The sequence below is a fragment of the Microtus pennsylvanicus genome, chromosome 11 (genome assembly GCF_037038515.1).
Source record: "Microtus pennsylvanicus isolate mMicPen1 chromosome 11, mMicPen1.hap1, whole genome shotgun sequence".
Classification (NCBI taxonomy): Eukaryota; Metazoa; Chordata; class Mammalia; order Rodentia; family Cricetidae; genus Microtus; species Microtus pennsylvanicus.
In genome coordinates this window covers 78,099,867-78,126,305 of record NC_134589.1, presented here as the reverse complement: position 1 = coordinate 78,126,305, position 26,439 = coordinate 78,099,867, and the positions used below count along the sequence as shown (strand labels likewise).

The window sequence follows — 26,439 nt, the reverse complement described above, 5'->3', positions numbered from 1 at the left end:
TACCTAGAAGAAGCTCCTGGACAGAGGGCTACAGCAAGGAGAAGCACACCTGGGTGGATGCATTTGTTTTGCAAGAAGTAGGGGAAGTGGTACTGGCATACTTCTCCCTCTACAACTCCACAGGATGTTTGCCACTGGGATCTGTTTTACCAGAAAAAAAATAATAAAACAAAAAAAAACCCTTTTTTTGATTAACACGAGTGCAACTCCTGACTTCTGTGTAATAAGGTTTTGTCATCATTGAGCTCATAGTATTTGAAGGGATTTGAGTCACCTCATTTAATCGAATAGGTTGATATTATCTTCTTGGACAATTGAGTAACCTCAGAGAAGTTAAATAAACCTAGGATTATAGTGTGATGAGCCTGCCTTTACACAGCCTTATTTTAGTCTGAGCATCAAGTGATCATACTCTTAAACATAGTAGTCCTGTTTCAGCCCTAATGAACTTGAACTTTGTTTTTTTAATATGTTCATTTATTATTTAATAATTACATGCACGCGCATAATATATTTTGACTTTATTTACCCCTACTACTCTCTCTTACCACTCCCATTTCTCTTGAACCTCCTCTTTCTCCTAACAACCTGATTAGGAATGCTTGTATGAGCATGCGTCTGGGGTTACTTACTGGAACAGGGGGATCTTAGCAGTAGCTACACCAGTGAAGGAAAGTGACAGCTCCTTCTCTCAGCAGCCTTGTAGTTCTTGCTAATAGATCCTCAGCTAGTAGTGAGGCTTCATGAGATCCTTCCTGGTGCAGGCTGGAATGTTGGTGCAGCTCAGCCTTTTGCCAATCTTGTTTGATGTAAGCTTAGGAGTCAACACCTATAAGTTGTCTTCTGAATACACACACACACACACACAAATAATAAATAAATAATAAAATTTAAAAGTACAAGAGAGAATAAAATATTGCTGCCATGACTGATGGCAACAGGAACCAAACTCTAGACTCTGCTTTTGGATAAAAGCTAGACGTGGGTTACCATGATAACTAGGTAGATTTTGACTTGGTTTGATTTAAACCACAACGTTGAAGTTAACTATGACCTTTAGATAAACTTGACATTTGACCTAATGAACTTGTTACTCATCTTTGTAGACAGAAGACTATGAGAGGAACGGGAGCTTGGCTGGAGACACTGTTTATCTCTCATACTGATGGACCTTACTTGACATGATGTGTGCATCCCAGGAAAGAACACACCCCCTTTTGCAGTGTAGCTTGTAATTTTTGCCTTTGTACTTCTGCATACTAAAAACCATTAATTACAATATCCCTAGCCTTGGGAATGAAGCAAAAGCAAGTGTAATTTCAATTGGAAAGTTGTGAGTTACAAGCTATATAGCATAGGTAAAAATCTTTAGAAATTTGCCATCCATGATGCTTTAGAGTAGATGAACCAGTTAATGGAAAGATTAGATCAATTCACTGATCCTAACTTAGGGGTTGTATCAGCGCAACAAATGAAAACTGAACTGGGAGATGCTTTTTTCTCATTCTTCTGTGAGTTATTTTGATTGGATGTATTAAATTCTCACATCCACTTCCTGGAAACTTGCCCAAATCAGGTCTTTAAATGATGCAATGCTTTATATCTATAGTTCCAGCTACTTGGCAGGCTTGGAAGCAGAAAGAGCTGTTGAGTTTAGAAATTTAAAACCAACCAGGAGCAACATAACTATACCCAGAGAGAAATATTTTGAACCTAGGAAAGTTTATTACAAAGTAGACTCCATTCCCTACCCCGTGAGAGTATGTGATAATTGAAACCGCTTGTGAATGCACAAAATTATGGTGGTTAATATGTATACTTTCAATTTTCCTTCCTCCAGAAAATGTCAAACTGATTCCTATTGGTTTTCCCCATTGTACATCTTGCATTCAAATTTAATATATGCTTTACTAAATCAACAAGAGGTACCAAGAAAGGATTTGATCAACCTGCAAAAAAAAAAATGTTCCTAGTACACTTTGACTGTGCTTTAATAATCTGGAATATAGAAGTCTGAATGTGTTCTCTTCTCTTCCAACTTTAACACTTACCCTTCTATCTTAATCCAAATAGTCTATAGAAACACAACTCAACTATCTGTAACTAATATTTCATTCTCTATGTAGAGCATGACAGCATGCTTCAAAAGATATCAGTTAGTTTCTGTGAGAATGAAAGATTTGAAAAAATCCATAAGCTAGCAAAAATCAGGAATACTACCTAAGAATTACTAGTGGGGAGGGACCCTACAGAACTGGCTTCTGCAATGCCCTACACAATGAGGAAAAGAAATGCTAGATATCAGGAAATGTCTTGCCTTAAAGTTCCTGTATCTAACTCCTGATATCATTTCATACATTAGATGGAAAAAGTTAGTTGCTAATTATAAATTAAATGCAGCTATAAAAGAACTTTGTATGAATTAAATCTAATAAGAACTTTGTGTCATTCGCTGCACTCCAAACACTTGGCTATAATTTTGACCACATGCTGAGAACTTTTTATTTAGATGTAGCTAAGGTAGGCTATCTTTTAGTCTAATTCACTCCAGGACAAACTTTTCCATATGCTCCATTATACCTGCTTCCAATTTGTTTGATAACCCCCATCACCCAGATTTAGTATAACACTGCCAGAGATTCAACTAATTTTATTCTGAATGTTCATTGGTACCTGCTGTAGCAGTCACCATAGTGGATCCATAGTATCAAGCCACACACCTTCTACATCTCCTCTCTCAAAGGTTGCAGAGATTTGGGGAGCTTACCAAACAGGTTTGAACCCAGTGGACAGAGCCGACAAAGGCTTCCCTAGTCCATCTAGACTTTCTGGCTAAAATGCACTAAAGGGTTGGGCATAATGACACCTTTCTATTATTTTAGGAAGCCCCAGGAGAAGACAGGGAGTCCTGAGGCCAAGAATAAATCATAGTGTTGAAGAACAATATAAAGGAGGAAGCAGTGTAAAGAAGAAGGAAAGGGAGGAGGAGGAGAAAGCAAGACAGAATTAGAAAAAGGAAGAGGAGGAGAAATGGGAGGAGAAGGGGAGGAGGAGCGGGAGGACATGGGAAGGAGGAGGAGGAGGAGAGGAAGTCAGAACTGGAATCAGCTGTCATTGCTTAGGCCAGTGTTCTTGTCAATGCTTGTAATTTTGCAAAAGGCAGGGACTCTGGGAGAAGGATCTAAAGGGTAAGGGTGTCAATTCAATAGAGGTCATGCCTATCAAGGGTTTCTTAATACTGAACCTGCATTAATTGAAAGTATTATGAGATTCATCACCAAGGAACTTTGAAGAGAAGAAACTTAGTCTTCTCTTTCTGATCCTGATTCTGCTTCCATTTTTTCAGAAAAGATCCTTATACTTCAAAACAACCCATCCTCCAGCTCATTTGATGAGTTTGCTGGCTTGATGGTATCTTTTGTGAGGGAAACATAAATTTTTCATCTAATGATGACATTAGGATCACACAGGTGACTGACCCTTTTCCATACTTGATGATGCTTTAACACAAAATAAGTTTCCTGAAGAAATTTCATGATATACATCCATGTTCAACTAAAAAAATAAGAATTATCAAAACTACAATATTTGTCATGTTTCAAAGATGCTGAAATCTACTTCATACTACTTTTTTACTCTATACTGAAAATAATTAGTACAGTACATTCTCTACTAATTACTTTTAAGAATGAGAAAAGGTTTTAAGCATATTATTATGCCTGAAGCAATCATGAACTTGTTTCTGATGCAAATGGTGGTTCCAGATGATAGTAGTACTGGACAACTGAATAAAAAGAAAGCAGATCTTATATTTATCCTGGTTTTTGTGAAAAAGCAGCATCTTTGTTAATGGTGGTGTCAGAGTGTCGTTGAGTCCACAAGTGAGTAAGGTCGTGCAGGATTTATCTCTCAGCACTTGGCTGGTTCCATGTCATAGGTTTCCACAGCCTGGCTTAGATGAAGCTTCCAGACTTATATAACTCTGTTAGAAATTTAATTTAGCACATTGTAGTTTTTTGTTTGTTTGTTTGTTCATTTCTTTTGTTTAAGCACATAATTTTGGCAAAATTTTAGACAGCATTAGGGATCCATAATGACCAACACAGAGACATTTTCACTTTTTCTATATTGAAGATATACTGGTTTGAAAAGAGGAAAAAAAATATTGAACCTTGGGTTCACTATTTCCCCTATCCCATCTAGCCTTTATGGATAAGACATATGCTGTTTGCAAAGTACTTGTGTGTCAGTTAATTTAAAAAAATAAAGAAAGAAAGTAAAAGATAGGCAGAGAAAGGAGAAGAAGGTAAAGAAGGGAAGGGAAGGAATGAAATGAAAGTTACCTGGATATTTGGAAGTATTCTTTTACTTGGCTTGCTGTTTCCCCGCGCACTTTGGTTCACTGACTTGAAGAGTCAACAGTGTTGGCCTTTTCTTGCACTCCTAGAATCTCCATCACATATTCTGCTTGTTGAATGTTCCTTTACTTCGCAAAATACTGAAGACATGCTCAGTATTTTGAGAGGAGTTCCCCCTCCAGAATGACAGATTTGGATCTCCCAGGTGCTTGATGGTTTGTTGCCTTAGCATTTCAAGTCTCAGAAGCCACAGTGCCATTTTGTGAAAGATAAAACAAGATCTCCTACTGATGCAAGTCACAGTGATGGGAAACTGCAAAGTTAGAACTAGTTTTTATTTTATTCGCAATTTCTCATTTGGTGGATAATGTCAGTGGGAACTGAGTTTTAAAATATCCCTGTTTCCCCTTCTCAGGTAAGCTAGTCTGCCAGTGAGTGATGTGATTTGTCTTTCTGTTATGACCTTAGACATAGGGCATCCCTGTAGGTACTAAGTCAGGCATAGAAAGGATAGAAACAGAGAATCTACAGCCAAACTTGGAGCAGACTGATTATTTTATAAAACTAAGGCACACTTTTTAGAGTTTAGTATATTATTTTTTAAAAAACTGCCAAAAATCAAATTCTTTAGCCAGCCCAGTTTCCTTTCCCAGAAAAAAAAAGTTGGCATTGTGACAACAAGAAAGCAAAACAAGGCTGTATTGCAAGTGTCCTGGGTTAATTTGCTGGTGACAGTGCCAGCAATCCCAGGTCACTCTGTAAGATAAGGTGCCTCAGCAGCACTGTCTCTGCAGACAGAAGGACTGCCAAATCAATGATATGCAAGCTGTCTTCATTCCCAGAGGTTCCTTGCAGGAATCCTTGTCTGTCTCTCAAAATCCAGCACTTGGTTCTTAATTGAAAATTGCAACTCCAGGTGCATCTTAATGTATGGGAAATGGGGTTGAATGGCAAGCAACAGATTCGAATGATAACGGTGATTTCATAAAGCGTCTCCAAACCAAGTGTGCTTTTCAAAACAGAAGGGTGAATAACTTGAGTCGGAAATAAGAGGACCATGCAAAACCAGCGACAAGGCTCCCTGCAAGGACAGCCAGTCTGCAAGTGTGCAGGGTCACTCTCCCATCCCTTTCCTTCTCCTCCCTTTCCCTTTGTTTTTGCTTCCCTCCATCTTGTTTCACCTGCTACCAACAAAGTACCCATGGCTATTAGATCAAGTAGAAATACCAGGAGAGAATGATTTCATACCAATGTTGGTATGTTTTCCAAGGCAATGGAGATTGCTGCGCAGCTCTTATGATTAGTTAAAGGAAATGATATCTTATTTATGTTCTTAGTACAAAACTGATTAGATAAGCAGTGTTTCCTGTCTGTTCATTGCTCTGGTGAAGAGAGTCAATCAGAAAAGATTAGAGTGAAAAATAAAAAAAGAGAAATTTATGTTTAAAATTAGCCAAATCCACGTGAAAATGTCTGTACCTTTGAATTTTCTAAAAATTGTCACCTAAGTGCAGCATGCAGAGAAGGCATTTTGTGACAAAACTCAGCACTTAGATTTGAGTAAATTGAAGCAGATCTTGGGCCAGATTGTGTACCAACTATGTGTACTTCCTAGGGACACACGTAGGCCTATCTCTAGCCATTTTTTTTTTTAGCTTCTCGTATTTAAGATCGGAAGATTGAAGATCTCTCCCTTTCTCTCATAGTTTCTGTCAAGTTCCAGAGAAATGATAATTGCGTGAAGCTTGTGATAGGATGCTTATTTCTTGGGACTGCTGCATAAATGGAAGCTGCACATGTTTTCTGTGACAGCTACTCTTCAGCTCGGTGATGGCCTCTGGCCAAAACCTTCCCTTTTCAACATTTTTTCTGAGCCCTGCTGCTTCTTTATTTGAAGTCACATTGTGTCCTTCAGCTGCTGTCCAAAGGACTCATTTTTCTAAGTATAGACCCTAGACCAGAAGCCCGGTGTCAACTAGGAACTTATTAGACATGCAGATTATTGAAATGCATTCCAAATTTGCTGAGTCAGGCATCATAAGAGTGGAAGCCAAAGATGTGTTTTAATAAGGTCTCTTGGGGGTTGTGGTGCACACTTGAGCTTGGGAACCAAAGACATAGCCACTTATCCGCTCCCACACCACCTGAGTCAGGTTTCCCTGGTAGATTTAAGACAGGTTTAAAGTAGCATTGATGTAATGCATTTGCACCCATAACCCAGCAATGATATACTCTTATATGACCTATGAATAGTAACACTTGAAGTAACTCTCTTCATTTTTCCTGGTCTTCTGTTCCCTTCCATCTCAAATGAGAATAATGCCTATTCTAAAGTACCTTATGAATCTTTCTCTAAAAGCTTCATAGCAAACATTGTCTTATAACAACAGACATCTCCACATGAAACAACATATAATCATTACTGAATTTAGAATTCATAAGTAAAAGTGATTTTTCTTTTTTTTTTCTAAGAAAATATTTATTGATAATTTTGCTTCTATGCACACAATGGAGAATTAAAATAAACTTAAGAGGTAATGTGTCTTAGGTTTTATCCCTTTACCATTTAAAACACATGTAAAAGAGCATGTCAGTCTCTCCTGTTACATTCAGCTGTAACCCCATGAGTTGGTTCCTTTCAAGGTTTATTCCCTTTGAGTGAGAAAGACCAATATATACAAGGAAACACAGTGCCACCAATTTAACAGACAGGGCCTCCAATATTGCAAGTCTTGGGCTCTTTTTGATTCCAGTCCAAATACTAAAACTCAACACTGATTTACATGTGAAGATCATACTCCTCACCTGGATAACCTCACTTGTAATTTGAATTATAAGGAGCTCTTATGACATAAAAATGTCTCTAATTCCTTTCCTGCTCTGCCTTTCCTATGGATTTCTTGAGACCATTGAAAGAGATGAATCATATCTTAGTATTCTTTGAGTCTGGGATAATGTAAAACCCAACGCATGTTTCCTTAAGGAAACAATGAGATAGAAGTGTAGAGAGACTGAGAGAGGCAGAAAGGAAGAGAGTTAAGTAGGGAAGAAGGAAAGGAAAAGCAGAAGAAAGGGAATGATGAAGGGTTGAGGACAGCTTGTCTTAGCATCAGACATGGCACCATACAAAGGCATGGTAACATCAGAGCACAGACTCCTTGTCTGTGCTAGCTACTTTATAAGCCAGGAATGCCTCTTACACTTTAAATATGCCGACAGACTCTGCAGACTCAGGGACACCTGCTTCTAGGTATAAATCTACTGGCATTGATTGAGTATATTTATTCTATTCTGTCCATCTGAAGACTCAAAACATGTCCACTGACTCCTAAAAAGTCATACGACCATTATTCAGCCTACCACAACATCAGGAAGCCACGTGGTCAAGGACGTTTGCACCAGGGATACAGAAACGGAGGATAGAGATACACCTGCTGCATGGCCAGGCAGAAACTAGAATGAGGAGACTGGACAAGATAGGCAGCCAGAGCACAGATGCTTTCTCTTCTCATCTGAAGGCACTGAGTTAACACGAGTCTACCCCAGCCCTTACCTTTAGTAGTAAGACATTTGATTGCAAGCATTCTTATCCAATCCTTCCTACTGAGAATTGTGCAAGCCTCCAGATTGTGGCTTACCGAGGTAGACTGCTACCATGCTTCAGCAGGGAAAAGTGGAACAGATTTAAAGCTAATTCCTCCTCTGCCACGTCTTCACTATTTTCCAGCTGGGATTAGCGCCAGCTCTATGTGGCTTCTGGGATAGCTAAAAGGGTTCTGTAAATAAAATGCTTAAACCTAATTTCAAGCTGTTAGTTGCCAAGTCCTCTTCTCTGTGTGAGAGTGAAGAATTGGTCCTGGAAGTGACACCGGGTGCCATGGAATTCTAGCTTTTTCTGTTTTATAAAGAGACCTGTGTACCGACAGAAAGATACCTTGGGCAAAGAGGGATTGCAGAGGTGCTCCTGTGATGTTCTGATCCTTAGCATGGTGTGAAATAATTGACTCCAACTTACTAATGACTCATAAAGATGTTAATCAGGTTCCATAGTATCACAACATTAATTTCATTCAACTGCTCTTTATTAAGCATCTGCTTTGTACAGAGAACAATGCAGGATGCTTGAAGATATGACAGTGAAATACCAAGACCTCTTTGTATGTGCCCTCAAGACGATTATCAGAAAGAAGGACAAATATGAACAAAATAAGTATATTTACTGTAATCGGCATTTCAATGAAACTGACAAATCAGTAGGAACGACATGCCAGGCCATTCGCCCCTACTCTCTGCCACTGTGCCACTGACAATGTCTGCTTTGGCCTTGGCCTTGGCCTCTAGGCCCTATTTTTCTTGTCTTGAAGAGGACGCTACTGGTGCTCTAAACATGGTGGCCTATTGTCATTTCTGTTGCTGTGATAAAATATCCTGACTCAAAGAAACTTTTGTGAGAAAGGTGTTATTTCAGTTACAATTCCAAATTACAGTTATCACTTGAGGGAACTCAAGACAGGAACTTGACCATCATATCCATGGTCAAGAGCAAGGAAAGATTGGCATGGCTCCTTTCTTGCTTATTTTCTTGCTTACTTGTTTGCTTGTTCTCAATCTATAAAGGTCAATGAAATAAAGTAGTGAGGCACTGTGTGATCAATTCCTCAGTGAAAGTGTTGGATTCTTGTAGACCATACAAAAATGTTCTACTTCTCGATGGACAGAAAATTGAACTTACATTTTCTTATTTAATAATATAAAAAATGGTGATGGACATGTAGCTCAGAGATAGGACACTTACCTATGATGATGAAAGTTTCAGGTGCTGTTCCACAACACTACCAAGATGGAAGAAAAAATAAATAATAACTATTGGTATACATTGATTCTAAAAATATATAAACTCAGCAAATATACAAGTTACATAAAGACATGAGTATAATCCTGCAGTTAATTCCCTATCATTATACAATACATAATAAGGTTGATTCTGCATCTGTTCATATCAATATTATAAATTATGTAAAGGAATATCTCTTATATTCTATTTCTCTGCATGAGGTAAGTAGAAATTATGAAACTGTGCTAGCTAATCTGATATAAAAATTACATTATAAGAATCCTCTGGGGTTGAATCTATACCATCTAATAAATGGAAAACCTGAGACTCAAATAGCTCATAGCTGCAGAGCTGCAATTAAAAGTCAAGTATTGCAATAGCAAAACTAGCTCTTTGTCACTGTGAGAGATGCTTCTTTAAAGTACCTGTAATAGTTCCTTGTAGTGCAAGCATCAACAAAGGCTTATGGTTTCAGATATACCTTTTCTGATCCTTCCTCCTTACAGATGGACCCACATGAGAACATCTTACTTAGCACTCTCGAGATAAAAAATGAGATGGCCACATCAGAAGGAGTAATGGGACTTGGAGACCCCAGGAGCACAATGCTTGCCTATGATGCCTCCAGCATCCAGTATCGGAAAGCCGGGTTGCCTAGGCATAGTTTTGGGCGCAATGCTTTGGAACGACACGTGGCACAAAAGAAGAGTCGCCTGAGGAGACGTGCCTCTCAACTGAAAATCACCATCCCTGACTTGACTGATGTAAATGCCATAGATCGGTGGTCCCGCATTTTCTTCCCGGTGGTGTTTTCCTTCTTCAACATTGTCTATTGGCTTTATTACGTGAACTAAACTACAACCTCCGTGGGAAGCAAGGACTAGATTACTCCTCAAACAGTTGTACAGCCTGATGTAGGACTTGGAAAACACATCAACCCAGGACAAAAGTGATCTTAAAATACCTTAGTTGCTGGCCTATCCCGTGGTCCATTTCATACCATTTGGGTTGCTTCTACTAAGTAATGAATACACTAAGGTCCTTGTGGTTTTCCAGTTTCAATGCAAGTGACTTTTATACATGCTGCAGAGATCGAGCGTGAAGTAGTCCACTTTATCAGTTTAGCACACAGCCTACTTAGAAGGGTATTATGTAGATTCTAGAAGATGTTAGAAAGCTCAATAGCATTGGCAGTCAGTTCTCTAAGACGTGGTCATTTTACACTCCATCTTTGTTCCTAAGATCAGCACGCTGTTGGGATCGCACTGTGCTTATGAAATATTATCCCGCAATAATGGAAGCATGTTAGTTACTTCAATATGGTCAGTGAGGTCTGTGCCAGATGATGTGTCATGGAGAGGTGATTGTCAAGGGTCTAATGGACAAACACATATTTTGAGCATATTCAAAGTAGGGAGGTGTGGCAAAGCTTTAAAGAAGAGACTTAGAAAGTCAATTTGTCTGCTGTTTCATGGCCTAGAAAGAACCATCTGAGATGTCTTTCAATTTAGCACTGAGAGGAAGACTTCTGAGCAGCCTGTGCACAGCAGCCAAAATGTACCTTTTGCCAACAAGCTATTTCCTAGCTGGTTCAAAGATGAGTTAACAGCACAAAGCAGGGTTAAAAATCCAGAAATGACTGTAGTTCAAGAGAAAGCAAAACAAGTGAGCGCAACCCTTGTCAGGGCCACATGGCATCTGGTCTGCGCACAGTGCTGAGCAGCAAAGAGTAGCGTGAGAAGAATTGGTTTGCCGACCTCGTGAGCATAAGCTTAGCATACATAAGGAAGACATTTTAAATCATTTATCTCACCAAGAGGTAGCTATCAAATAGAAAGGTGAAGAGAATAAAAGTCAAGCAGAAAAGTGAAGAGAATTAAAAATATCTTGATGGGCTAAACTGAGAATTCTTCTAATAATCAAACACAGAGCATAGATGACCAGATCATTTTTCTCAGGGTCAGCTGCCCCTACATCATCTCCCTATCAGTTTATTTCTGAATCAAAGACAGTAGTTTAAAAAGAGAATTTGTTATTTACTCTAAATTATTGATCAGCATCGTTAGCTTTTCTTGCTTTTCAAATTCTCTTTTTACACTTAAAAGACAGAGACCACAGGCATTGTAGAGACTGCACGGTTGGGTTTTCTCATGGGCCATGAAGTCTATCTTTATATTTTCCAAGGCATGTGTATGCACAGATGAAATCTGTGTGTCACTTGGGTTTGATAATTTAAAGGGTGCTTACATTGTATATATTACAATCTACTTAAGCAAGCCAGAACTAGGGGACAACCGGATTAGAACAAAGCCATGGTGAGTGTTGAGCTCTCGGTTGTTGCTGCAGAAGTGTAGATAACTGACAACCAGGATGGGTAGGATGGTGTAGTTCTTGTTCTATCTTTCCAATTATGCCATTTTTCATCTTTCTAAATTGGGTATACCCATTCATATATCAGACAGAAAAGAGAATAGGCTAATATATTTATATTTTGTCAATGGAGAGGTCTCATATTTGACTTTCACCTACAGAAAATATTGAAAACTTAGAATATTAAGGTTTTTTTTTATGAGTTTGGCTCAGATTGACCTTTTCCTCAGAGGATGACTGCTGCTTCTATTTTTAAAACAATCAAAAAAATCTGTCTTCAGAGTAAGGTACCTAGTAAGTACATAGGAGTTAAGTCTAGTATCACCCTGCAGGTAAAGGATCCACTTACTTCCTCTTGTGACTCAGAAACTTGGGGTAATAAGCATTATTTTGCACTTTCATTCCAACAATTAGAGAGAGAAATAAAAAGCAAAAAAAAAAAAGATTTACACTCATTTTCTAAAGTTTCACAAAGTTGGCATGGTAGAGTATTTGATTTGGTTTGGTTTGGTTTGGTTTGGTTTGACTGGTTTGGTTTGGGATGGTTTGGTTTCTATCAGTGTTGGGAAGTCTGGTGCCTGTAGTTTGATTAAGTACTTGAACACTTTAGAGTTATGGGATCACAGATCTAATGGAGGATCTATGCACATTCTCAGAGTGACGATTCTTCTTCAAGCTTCTACACACTTTCTTCTACGCAATCATTTCTGGGGATCACAGTGATAAAAGTGCCTATCCCTTGTTACCAAGGGGTGATGCTCGAATAAGAAATAACATGAAAGAAGCATAACAATCAACTCAGGGGCACACCTGTGACACGCCATTCTGAGGAGATTTTTCTAGAGACAATTCAGAGCCTAAGTCTAGGCTCCCATTTGCGATTTCCATAAAAGCCATAAAAAATCCTTGATATTGTCATTTGTGGTTATAACAAAATCTTAGATGTCCAGGGAAGTCGAGCAATCTATTTAGATCAAAATGGGGGGAAGCAGCCTCACAGCAGGGGCCTCACGTGCATACGACCGGGAAACACATTTCTGCACTAATGCGGAAAGAAGATAAGACCTTGGAACCAATGTCCTAGAGTGAAGCCATATGTTGGCATTCAATAACCATGTAGGAAGAAAACACTGACTCATCCTGTCCAGGAATAGTGGTCCATGTAGAATTTGTTTTTTATGTTTTTAGTTGAATTAGAATGCAGGAAAGGGTGCTAGGTCTGATGAATCTGGGAAAACCAATTAGTTTGTTACCCAGTAATTAAACTAAAGGACCACCAAGGTGTGTTTTGGCAATCTTAACATGGTATTGCAATCAGTTTATACATATGTATAGCTTTTTCTTTTGATTATACAGTAACCAGATAGCCAGCAATTAAGGTGTTTTTTCATCTCTGAGAAATTAATGGGCAAATTTCGACTTTCAACTGCACAGTCTAAACAAAATCTCTGATCTCAATCTGTATATATATATATATTTATTGTACATGACTGCTTGTAGGTATGAAATGCACTTCTGAACTGAAATCTCATGCGACATACCCATGTGTTTGCATAGGAATGTTACAATTCTTTCTACTGCAGTTTAACAACAGGGGATAGGACTCAAGCAGAGTCATCGAATCCTTCAGTCTCTTCATTTCCACAAAAGCAGTGCTAAGTAAAATAATAACAACAACGATAATAATAATGATTTTTTAAACCAAAAGACTCTACATTCTAGCATTAGGACCACATACAGATATGATCTGTAAGCATACAAAAGCACAACACTTCACGGCCATGCAGTGGGATATCCAATGAAGTAATTAACCACAGTGGTTTTTGAAGTAAGACCTGCTTAAAATTGACAACTATGACCACTTTCATTTTCTGTAGGTCGCTGTGTTTCAGTCTTCTGGCTAACTTCATGTTTAAAAACACAAACTGAAAGCATTGACATAGGCGGTCTTATAGCATATCTACATGTGTATATAGAGATTCGTGTAAACACACATGCATATGTATGCATTCATATGTCAGAAACAAAAGGAATAAGCTAATGAGTTGCTCCCTTCATTGAGCCTGTATATGAGTCTTTGTTTTGTTTTGTTTTTTAATTTGGCAAACAACAGTCACCATCCTGAAATAAGTAATACAGGGTACTGAATATCTCTCTCAGCAGATCAATGCCTACAGTTCCTAAGAACATTGCACAGTTTGACACTACAATACTACTGTACCTCAGAGTAGCAGATGTTAAATAGTTTCTGCATTGCTTGTCAAATGTCCATTTGCTCTCTTTCTAAGGACATAGATAGCATTGTCCATTGGTGATTTAAAATAAAAAAAATAAGAAAATGGAAAAATAAATCCTCTTGGGAGGAGAAAAAAAAAGAAAAGCTGAAACCAACCCTCACCACGTTGGTTAGGGAAAATTAACATTGTAGCGTTCATGCCATTTTGCTAAGTGTACAGAGTCTGTTATGTAAGCAAACATAACTTTCACTGAGCGTGTGTAAATATTTAAACAGATTTCTTAAATATTTTTAACTTCTAATTTGTATTTTATGGTAAGGCAATGTACTAATTCTGTTTATGGCTTACACTGATGTGTTACAATATGTACATAATTAAAGATGCTGTAAATTAATAGTCAATAGATGAAAAGAATTGTTTAGCGTTGTTGTCTTAATTTTATCTATTTTTTACTAAGTATGTTTACTGGAGTGCCCTAGCAGAGTAATTTAAACACCCTTTTGCATAAATGATTTGGGAATCCCAGACAGAAGGATTTCCATTGCTGTCTCTCACATACAGGTAGGAGTATGCACAGACACATACACACACACACACACACACACACACACACACACACATCACTGTCTTCCACTTCCTTCTTTTCACTCCTATTTTCTCACTCTCAGTGGGAAACGTAGCATTGTTTTGGTGTCATAGTAACAACAAAGAGATGCTTTGGAAATGGCAACTTGAAAAAAAGAAAAGTGGTTAGGGTTAACTTAATAGTTTTTCTAAGCTAGAGTAGAAGAAGCCAAAGATTGCAGACTATGGCTTTTCCCCAAAACTAGAGGTTTGTAGCAGTACTGCAGATAACAAAAAGGTTTATCATGCCCGCTCCAGACATCTTTTTACATACAATGCATGCTAGAAGAGATTTTGTTTTGTTTGCTTTCTTAGATAGTAGCATTCTGTCTTTAGATAGTATTATTCCTTTCAACCAAAGACTCCAGAATTATTTTTCAAAAGGAAAGGAAAAAATAGGAAATGGGGGGAAAAAGACACTGCTTTACACCAAAGTTTAAATAATTTTTTCAAACGCAGTAGGAAGATGGTTTTTAAAAAAATTGTAAGGAGTCAATAGAGGGTAAAATCAGATGCTGCCCTGAGCAAATTGTTGTTTGTGTGTGTGTTTGTTATTTTTAAGTTGGGAAACATCTGTACCCTTGAATAGCTTTAGCTTTTGGGAATTCATTGAGAACATTTCCCTAGATATGTGCAAGATTTTGACATCGATTTTTAATTTGATTTAAGACATCCTTTTTGTGATAAACATCCAAAACGATGAAAAACAAAACTTTGCTTTGAGTTCTAAAGCAAAGTGCCATTCCCTGTTACTCCACCTTACATCTGAGGCCACACCTCTTCATTGCGCCATTTGAATCAGGTCAACATTTCCGTCAACTTGTATTCTTTCTTGCTTTGTATTTTGGTTCAGTGATTAAGAGTCCAGCCACATTTATTTTAGACACAGTTCACTCGAACAAAGTTGCCTATAATTTAAACTGTGTGCCACTTGCCCATTTTTCTCTGCATGGGTGTTTAAATAGTTCTGTTACGGAATTGTTCCTGCGTAGTTCTGGACTGTCCTTTTCTAAGGCGTGATGTTCTAGTTTCTTCACAATGTAGTGATTATCAGCCTTACAATGACCTTGTAGCCTTTCTGAACACACACACACCATGCTCTCTCCCCAACAGCTAGAAGAGGCAAAGCACTAGCAGGATACATTGCATCCGTTTTCACGTCTTTCTCAAAACAGGACTTCTAAAAATCTCTGGGATACATGCAGTAGTAAAAATCAAAAAGAAGATTATCAATGAATAGCACATAAGAATTATTTTCATGAATTTCAACTTATCGCAGCCAGTTTCAGCATGTAAATATATAATAATGTTGGCTAATGTGTAATTCTTGACCTAAGAAATATAAATAAAAATTAAAAGTTCTCTGTGTGGTTTTATTGTTCATGAATGTCTGTGTTTGGGGCTTATATGCTTCTAATTTTGTGAGTAGCATGGGAGTTTAAAAGCTTGGAACTAACTGTCTACAGACTTCATCCTGAGTACTTACATGATGCCTACTAAGCAATAATTATGTACATACTTAATTGTAAACTTGAGGCATAAATTTACCTTCCTCTTAATGTAGGTGGGAAGATGAAACTACAGATCTCTTCACATAGAACAAGGTGCAGTGAATGGTGTGTGAATGATATATGCTACTGTTTTTACTTATTATCACCTTTGAACAAACAGCATATATTTCATGAATGGTTTTTTCCACTTCTAAAATGTCTCAGAAATTACTATGTTCCCTTAGTTTAGCTCTCAATACTATATGGTAGAGATAGCTAATTAAGAACTGGGTGGACTTTCTACATGAAAACATGATGTGCATAAGACTTTCATTTATTTAACCTTCAACATGTAAATGAAGACCAATAACTAGATGAAAAGGATCCCTGAATCCTTACTATAATTTTAACAGTAAAAGGAACTTATGTTCAGCAAAATGAATATCTTGGCTAATGTTTAGCAGAGCCTCCTGAACTCACTCCCAAATATTTATAAATGATTTCTACTTGATTGTGTACTGGCTGGTTGTGTGTTAACTTGACACAAGCAAGAGTCATCAGAGAGAAGAGCTTCAGCTGAGGATCCGGCACATGGTAGATAGTGTCATTCCTGAGCTGGTGGTTTTGGCTGCTATAAGAAAAATGGCTGAACAAGCGATGGAAAGTAAGCTAGTAAGCAACTTCCCTCCAAGGCCTTTGCATCAGCTCCTGTCTCCAGGTTCTGGCTCTGCTTGAGTTCCTGTTCTGACTTCCACCAATTATAGACTATGATTTGGAAGTGTTTGTTTGGAAGCCAAATGAACCTCTTTTCCCCAACTTTTTTTTTTTTGGTCATGGTGTTTTGTTTCAGCAATAGAAATCATAACTAAAACAATCAGTAAAAAAGGCTAAACAGTTTTGTCTGGTCTTCACTCATTTTGTCTCTTTTCAAGCCTTTCCACAGTTTGCCTGACACAAGAAAAGGAGAGGTCAACATGTATGGTCCCTGACCATTGCACACAGCTGAAACCATTAGGTCCAGTGTACACTACAGGGACAAAGCCAGTGTCCCTCACTCTTAGTTATTTTAAAATTCCAAATATTATTTTCATGGAAAGTATTAGTCTGAAGGAACTATCTTTCCAGCACACAAACTTCCAATAAAGTCGATGATTTATTTAAAGAAGTCATAGAATAAATGTTACGGGAAAAGATATTTTATAGGATGTATGAGACCTCTGCTTTTCATTGTCTGTATTACAAATTAAACAACTAAGCACACGAAACACAATTGCACTAGAGTCCTCATGTGTGTGTGTGTGTGTGTGTGTGAGAGAGAGAGAGAGAGAGAGAGAGAGAGATCAGAGACTTTAATGGGCAGCATTAAAACTGCTGTGGTAAGCACAGACATACTCTATTCTGTTTCAGAAGTATTAAGGCAAATAAAGGTATCCTTTAGAGTAAAATGTGACAGTTTTTCAAAGATCCAGGAGAAGAGCAAAAGGTTACCTGTCAAGAAAAAACTTAAACTTTACTTACTGACGATTACCTAGGGAAATTATACAACACAAAGCAGATGGCACAATGACACTTAGAATGCCAGGTTCAGAGCCCTGCCATGGGCATGCTGCTAAAGCAAGAGAGGCCTGTGACCACAGCCAAAGAAGGAATCAGAATTAACTATCTCAAGAAAAAATTGGCATTGTCTGCACTGCTTCATTTAAGAAGTAAGACTCATTACTTTGTTCCTAGTTGGAACCTAGTAAGTCTGTGGTCAGGTCCAGGGCATAAAGTGATATGAGAAGTAAGAAGATGGATTTGTTATGAGAATTTAAAATGCCCAGAAACAGACATCCAGAAAGTTGGATGTTGTTGCCTGCTCTGAAAATGGGAATAGCAACATGAAACAAAATTTGAGTAGAGAATTAATACAGTCCATAGCCCTGTGTGTTGTAGATCAGAGAATTTACAAAAACCTTAGTCAGAATGTAAGCAAGTAGCATGGACTGTGATTCTATAAGAGGAGAAGAATTTCTGGGAAGACAGGCTTCATCTGAGAAGTACTATCCAACCACTCTGAAGGATTGAATGCCCAATGTTGCTAGATTAATCATTTTTTTTATTTTTATGTTGATATTTTTTATTTATTTATTAAAGATTTCTGCCTCCTCCCCGCCACTGCCTCCCATTTCCCTCTCTGTCCCCCAACCAAGTCCCCCTCCCTCATCAGCCCAAAGAGCAATCAGGGTTCCCTGCCCTGTGGGAAGTCCAAGAACCACCCACCTCCATCCAGGTCTAGTTAGGTGAGCATCCAAACTGCCTAGGCTCCCACAAAGCCAGTACGTGCACTAGGATCAAAACCCTACTCAGCAGTAAAAAACAATGACTTCTTGAATTTTGCATGCAAATGGATGGAAATAGAAAACACTATCCTGAGTGAGGTAAGCCAGACCCAAAAAGAGGAACATGGGATGTACTCACTCATAATTGGTTTCTAGCCATAAAAAAAGGACATTGAGCCTATAGTTCCTGATCCTAGAGAAGCTAAATAAGAAGGTGAACCCAAAGATAAACATATAGTCATCCTCCTGGATATTAACCTTCATCAGGCGATGAAAGGAGACAGAGACAGAGACCCACATTGGAGCACCTGACAGAAATCTCAAGGTCCAAATCAGGAGCAGAAGGAGAGGGAGCACGAGCAAGGAACTCAGGACCGCGAGGGGTGCACCCACAGACTGAGACAATGGGGATGTTCTATCAGGAACTCACCAAGGCCAGCTGGCCTGGGTCTGAAAAAGCATGGGATAAAACCAGACTCGCTGAACATAACGGACAATTAGGACTACTGAGATCTCAAGAACAATGGCACTGGGTTTTGATCCTGTTAGATTAATCTTATACTGCAAAAAAACCAATCTTCACCTCCGCCTAAACCAAAGAACAGAGTTTTCACCACTGAAGGCAATAACAGGCTGATCAGAAAGATTCAGTCTTTGTTTCATAAGCTCAAGTGCGTACACTAAGCTTCTGTCACTGCAGGACTCGAGTAGAACAGACTATTAGGACCTCCAGGGAGTGTGTAGACAAGCTTCCATGCCATTGTGACTGTAACAGGATCGCTCTTCCCTTTCTGGAGGTTGGACTTTCTTAAATTTAAGAAAATATGTGTGTGTGTGTGTGTGTGTGTGAGAGAGAGAGAGAGAGAGAGAGAGAGAGAGAGAGAGAGAGAGAGAGAGAGAAAGTTCAGGCAAAGAAGTTGTCAAATTTTCACTCTATAAACAGTCTGGTGCACAATCTTATTGAAGGCCTATATGTCTTTGTCCTGTAACCTGGATCTGAATTCCTGGACCCTCTGCACCAATTTGCAGTGGTATAGTACCCAGCAGTGATATAGGCCTAACTGAGTATAGGCAAAAATCCCTGCTGTGGCAGAGGCTGTGTAATGGAGGGGCAGAAGTACAGAGCTAGAGAGTGCACTGCATCCATTTAAGGCTTAAGGATGCCCAAGATGAACATAAGGACAGAAATGAAGTGGAGGATAGAAACTACTAACCAAATTCCACTGTCCCCACCATCATCAAATGAGAACAACTGAAGTGAGTAGTACCTACTCAAAAGTGTATCTGTGGTCTGCGGAGATGGGCCAGTAAGTTGGGGACACTTGTGAGTTTAAATCCTCAGAACACATGCACACAATCTGTACTGGCTACATGTGTTTGGGAGATAGAGCACACTGGTCAACAAGCCAACTGAACTGATGAGTTTCTGATTCAGTGAAAGATTCTTTCTCAAACAAACAAACAAAAACAAATCAAGGTAGTAAGCCATGCAGGTAGACTCGCACATTCCTCTTCTGGCCTCCACATGAGTACATATGGGTATGTGTAACTGCACAAATTGTTAGAACTTCTCTCTCTCTCTCTCTCTCTCTCTCTCTCTCTCTCTCTCTCTCGCACACACACATACACACACACACACTAATTCAACATTTCTGTAATGAAACCAAAGTAAAAGGAAGAAAACCAAATATAAAGAAGAAATCTGGTTCTAACTGTAGTAAAACTACAGTAAAAAACAGGTTGAAAATCGATTCATGAAGGATCGAGTGCCAACCTTCATGCCTGAGGAGAAGACCAGGGAGAGAAGAAGAATAAAGAGAAGATATAAGTGGAAAAATGAAAGATGAAATTTTTAAATGGGTTCTGGCACTGATACCCCCAACCCCCAGCATGCATGCATTATTATCGCACCATACAGTGTGGTGGCAACCAGTACTTGACATTTTCTACTGCATAGAACATAGTAGGGCCACAGATTCCACTGTATCCTCAGCTAACTGACTCCCAACCTCGTGTCGTCAGCACCTTTGATTTGTGGCTTGCTACACAAGTCATTATAGCTTCAGTATATCTTGGAGGGCTCTAAAATGCTATAAGAGGCAAGTTAGAAACAAGGTCAAACATTTTAAAAAAAGATTTGAAGGAAACTGTCATTCCCAAGTTTCCATTATAGCTGCAGCTACACATGTGTGGAATTCAGAGGACGACTCTGTGGAGCTGGTCCTCTCCTTCCACCTCTACATAGTTTCTTGCGATTGAACTCAGATTGCTGGACTTATACAGCAAGTACCCTTGCCACCTGACTCATTTCTCCTGCTCTAGCTTTGGATTATCTTCTTGGTATTTTGAAAAGTAAAGAGCATACAAATTCCAACCTCTAGATGTTTTGATTGCCACCCCAATTTATTTAAGAAGAGAAGAACATTGGAAAAAGTCAATTGAGTACCTTGAATGTATCACCCAAGGATGTGGAAGCCCTGCTTTCTCACTCTAAATAAGGTTCTCTTTTCTCTGTCTTCATTAAGAAGAATTTTGAGTTATAAAAGCAATATATTACAATGGGAGAGATGTTGTTACTTGCCTTCCTTCCTTTCTTCCTTCCTTCCTTATCTCCTTCCTCCTTCTCTCCCTCTTTCCCTCCCTCCCTCTCTCCCTTTCTCCTTTTTTTCCATCTCAAAGTTAAAGGACAGGAGAGAGAAGGTAGACCTGTGTTGACATCTGACCACCTGGACCTGAGAAAGTTGAAGTCTCCCAGGGGGTTACATGAGGTTTTTCACATGAAAGTGAATAAATGCTCCCCTTGGGATCCCTAGTGGGGAAATGCCGAGCTCCAAGAACATCAGCACAAGAGTGGATCATAAGTAAAGACAATGGAAAGGGAGGGAGTGATGGTTAATGTTGTCTATCTGACAGAACCGATAGCCACATGGAGAACTGGCTTCAGTGCATACCTACAGAGGATTGTCTTCATTATACTAACTGGCAAGAAAAGACCCATCTTAATTGTGGACTGGACTGTTCCCTGGGCTGTACAAATGGGAAAAGTGGGCAAGCACCAGAGTGTGAGCAGTTACTATTCCTTTCTGATAGCCAGTGTGATATGATCAGCTGCTTCTTGACTCTGCTGCATTGACTACCAATCATGATGGACCTAGAACTCTGAGTTATATAAACCTTTCCAGTTTTGTCATGGGAAGAAAAAGGAGTGGAAGAATAAGAAGAGAATAGGAGGGGGTAAGATAGGAAAAGGAGGAGAAGGGGAAAGGGAAGGAAGTGGAAAGGATAAACGGAAGAAAGAAAGGCAAGGGAAGGCAGGAGAAATGGAAGCAGAGGGGGAAGAGGTTAAGAACAACCAGAATGGAACTCAGCTCATAACTGGCAACCTTTCACAAGTGGTCTGCCAAATCTTTATTTATTCATTTTGATTTCTCATTCCAGTTGCCAGCAATTCGTTTGAACATTTTGAGATTCTTACAAAATATATAAAATGAAACTATTGATGCATATAAAGTACAAAATGATTAATAAGTAAAAACTTTTAAAATGTTTACAAAGTTTCTGCTAAAATTAAACGCTGGGACTTTGCATGTGTGAAGTGAGCATTTCTGCATCTAGGGCTGGCAGATTGTAGGAAGCTGGCATCTGTGTTTGACTCCTGTTCCAGGAGCAGCCCGCAACACCCAGGATGGCCCCCTGGGACCCAGGGCTTAGAGTGGGCAAAGAAAAGCAAGTATCTGTAGGGTTTTCTCACAGTTCAAGGAGAGCCTGGGCCCTGGGGCTTTCTTCCTCCCTTTCCAGCTATATCCATCTTCTCAAGAGAACATAAGCAGTAGGATATGTGTCAATACTTTGGGATACTGGGTAAGAGAAATTTTCTCACATGATTATAAAAAGCCTTTCGTGTGCACCAGTAGGCTGAGGTTCAGAGGAACAGTCAATATTTTGGTTCAAGTTCAAAGATGATCGACTGGTAGAGTTTCTTCCTGGTCAGGAGATCAGACTTTGGGTCTTCAGTTAACTGATGTTACACACTGCAATATGGGAATAGTATTCTTTAAAAAATGGATTTAAAACTTATAGAATTCTTGAGAATTTTATACATGAGTACTGTATTTACATAATTTCCTTTTCTCCTTTTCCGCCCAATTCCTCCAGTGACTTCCCATGACTCTATTTCAAAATTAGACTTCTTTAAATGTTATGTGTATGTACGTATATGCATTTGTGTGTCCACCTGTGTGTGTGTGTGTGTGTGATTCCTACAGAGTGTGTTTAGTATTGCTTATATGTAGATTCATTTGGGGATGAGAATTTGTGATTAAATAACCTATCCAAGAGCTCTTCTATGAAGAAAACTGATTCTCCTTCTCTTTGCAGTCAGGAATTGCTATACTTCTTCAGCCAGGGATGGTAACCATGTGAAATTAATCCCATCAAAAATGGCATGTATTGTCTGGTAATGACTGGTATTGTCATTATGCAGGTCTTGTTTAGACAACTATATTATTGAGACTTTAAATGCACAGTCTCCCTTTTGTCACTAAAAATGCTATTTAGCAGTATAAATGTAGACTGCTTTTTTGTTTTCAAGCTGCCCAGATACCAATAACCACACAGAAACTATATTAATTATAGTTTTATAATTGACCAATGGCTCAGGCATATTCCTAGATAGCTCTTTCATCAGAAATTAACCAATTTTTATTAATATATATTAATTAACTTCTATTAATATATATATCACCACAAGGCTGTGGCCTACTGCTATGGTTCTGATGTCTTTCTCCTTCAGCAGCTACATGGTGTCTCCCTGACTCCATCTTCATTCCTCCTATATCTCTGCTTGGATTTTCTGCCTTGCTATACTCTGCCCTGCCACAGGCCAAAGCAGTTTCTTTATTAACCAATGGTTATAAAACATATTCACACATACAGAGGGGAATCCCACATCATAGTGGCCAGCATCCTAGGCATTTAGTTCTTATACTCTTTCCACTCCTTCCTCAGAAATTTTCCCTGATGCTTAAGTGTTAAAGTTGCATTGTAGATGTATCAGTAGGGACTGGGTACCCTAGCGTCACTTAGTCTTTGCTTTTCAAGCAGTTATGAATCTCTGTAACAGTCTACATCTCTTGCAAAATAATTTTTATAATGAGGTAAAAGGTACACTTACTTTACTGTGTATATAGAGACTAATTTAGAAAAAAAGAGAATTCTATGTTCTCCTAAAGAATCTCTGAACCACCTCCATCAGTCATGGGTGGTTAGCTTGGTTTGCAGGACCAGGCATGAATTGCCTCCTATTGAGTGGGCCATAGATCCAAGTAGATCCAACTGTTGGTTACACCCATGCTAATTTTTTCTCCCTCAGGTGCTATGCAAGTTGCGGAGGGAGAAAGTCATCAACAGTCCTACCAAGCTATAAAGTGGTTGAACCACAGAAATAACTGGCCTGGAAAGATATCCCCAGTGCTGCCATGATGGTACTTTTGTCTCCCCCTAGGGAAGACTATTTCTTGTACTTTCAATGTTCTTTAGTTCCTTGTAGTTCGCTGACTAGGGTGGAGGCCTCCTGAGCTTAACCCCTTCCACTTTAGAATACCTACCATTAACATCCTTGTTCAGGTCATGCGTAAGGAGCCATGCTAGCCATTGTGAACAACTTCTCTGATATTGCTAGGAGAATCGATTCATAATGAACTCCTTATTCCTCTGACACCATGGTGTTTTTCAATTGATCTATTTTTCAGTTTGAGAGCTGCTTCTTCCTTTCTGTCCTTGAATTCAGGCTCCTTGCATATTGTATTTCAACCAGTTTCCCAGAGATGCTATTCACACTCAGCTCTCTAGTCCTTTGTATCATTTGTTTTTTTCTGAACAAATATGGTCACCAGGACAGTGTGACCCATGGATGCCAAAGACCCCCAGGAGAGTGAGTAAGTTTTTACATAAGCAGGCCAGCACCTGTTTTCAAATTTGACCTCAGATCCCTGGTAAGGAAAGACCTGTCTCCAGGAACATAAGAATAAGAGTGGTCCACACTCAAGTTGACTACTGTTATGTGAGGAATAGTAATTCCTCTGTGTATTTTTTTCTGGTAAAAAAAAATGGTAAAGATTTTCTGATTCCAAACATTGATTTATCCCTGACATCCCCTTAAACACAGAGCAAATGTGTTATAACCCTTTCATGAGTGACTAGTGAAATTATGGATGTTCTATAGAATTCAGAGTGACCTGGGTATTTATCAGAGGATACTTTGATCATGGATGTAACTTTCTCTGCTCTGATTTGTCCTATGTCTGCACTAATTATATCTTTTCAGAGTTCTGTGTTGGTTTTTAGTCTACACTGAACTCTTCAAGCTAGAGTGCATTAAATGATGTCTTAAATGTCTAGCCCTTTTCTATAATCCAAGCAAATTTTCATATTATATTTGTGTGCTGAATGCACATCACAAAAAAAATCCAAACTGATTTTTCTCCCCAATTTATAAGAATTTTCATTTACTGTTATCAAGAATTCTTTGATATATAACAACTTTACTAATTCATTGATAATTTTATGTACATATGCATGTAATATGCTTAGATCCTATTTACTTCCTCCATTCTTTCTCCATTTCCTCCTAGATTCACCCCCACCTGTTCACCCACTTCCACATTCTCAGACTTTTCTTATGGTTGGTATAATCATGGAAACCCATTATGGAAAGCTGGCTCACCCTCCTTCCCAAAGGCAACATCTACCAATAGTCCCTTCACTAGGGGTAAGGGCTCATGAGCCCCACCTCTGTGCCATGCAAGAATATTAACTGGGTTTATCTTGTGTAGATCCTATGCAGGTAGCCACAGATGCTATGTGTTCATGGGAGTAATGGTTCTCTCGTGACCAAAGGACATTATTGTGTTCCAGTCTTCCTGGATCTCAGTCTTATAATCTTTCCACTCCCTCTTCCACCATGGTCCCTGAGCCTTCCTGGAAGGACAGTGATATAGATATAGGATTTGTGGCTACAAAATCCACAAATGTTTTTTTTCTCTGCACCAGCTGTGAGTTACTGCATTAGCCAGCATCCATTTCCCAATGAAACTTCTCAGATGAATTATGAAAGGTTCACTGATCTGTGAGTATAGACATATAAATTTAGATTGTAGTTTGATACTATGTCAATTTAGTAGGCTCGCTTCTGGAAACTGTGAGATCCCCAATCATGAGTTCTTGAACAGATTTACAGCACCAGGTATGTATTCCCTCTTTCCTAATGGATATTAAATGCAATCATAAAGTAGTTAGCTACCAACACAACTCTTTCACTCATGGATATACTTTCACACTCTAGTATTATGTAGTTCACAGGGTTCTCTGCCCAATAAACTATTGATAGAGAGTCATATATTTATTCTCCCTTTTCTTCTAAACTATTAGAAAATTAGTATCTACCAATTTAAAATATATCTAACGTATTACCACTACTCACTTCCTTTTGTATAGCCACTTGGCTGAGTTACCACTGCACTGTGCTGAAATTATTTCAAGCGATTCTAAGTGGGCTTTCTTCTGCTCTTCATGCCTGTGCCTACATGGTAAAGATTAATCTTCCTTCTCCGCTTGAATGGATTTGGAAGCAACTAGGCGGCACATCTGGGAGAATGTCTGTAAAGCAGTACTACCATGCTGAATAAACATGGAGAAAGCAAGCTCAACACCAGCACTCATTTCTCTCTGGTTCATAGCTATGGATATGAGACTATGGCAGGAGGAATGGCAGTATGGATATTCATAGCTATGGATGTGTTCCTATGGCCCTGCCTTCTCCACCATGGTGAATTGTATCCCCTCTTAAACTATGAATCAAAATAAACCCTCCATTTTTTATCCTTCTTACCAGGTAGTCTGTCACAGCAATAAGTCACTCGCCCCTGCACTGCTTTTATAGCAACAGGAGTGAGACCTTTACAAGAAAAGTCAAATCATAGAATCGCTGTGCTCAAAATATATCAGCGTCTCCCAATTTCTAACAGAACAAAAAAGATTTTTTTAAAAAGTGATCCAGAAGGCTGCAAATACTGTGATCCTACTGTATACCTCCCTGGTGCCATGTCCTAGCTTCTCTAGGCTCCAGCTAAGCAGACATCATTGTTCAACCCCGATGATCAGGACATGCTTCTTTCCAGTTTTTTTCTCTCTTCTCTCTGTCTGGAA

The 26,439-nt window shown here is 38.9% G+C and overlaps 1 protein-coding gene across 2 annotated transcripts in view; it reads left to right on the top strand.

The window, feature by feature from the left end:
* The window catches only part of Gabrb2 (gamma-aminobutyric acid type A receptor subunit beta2), a 210,653-nt gene extending 194,868 nt beyond the window's left edge, over positions 1–15,785 (top strand). For both annotated transcript variants that reach the window (XM_075941301.1, XM_075941302.1), the window contains exon 10: positions 9,699–15,785. In XM_075941301.1, coding sequence (XP_075797416.1) covers positions 9,699–10,046 — 348 coding nt within the window. In that variant the 3' untranslated portion in view covers positions 10,047–15,785. The remainder of the gene's footprint in view (positions 1–9,698) is intronic.
* Positions 15,786–26,439: the final 10,654 nt, after the last annotated feature.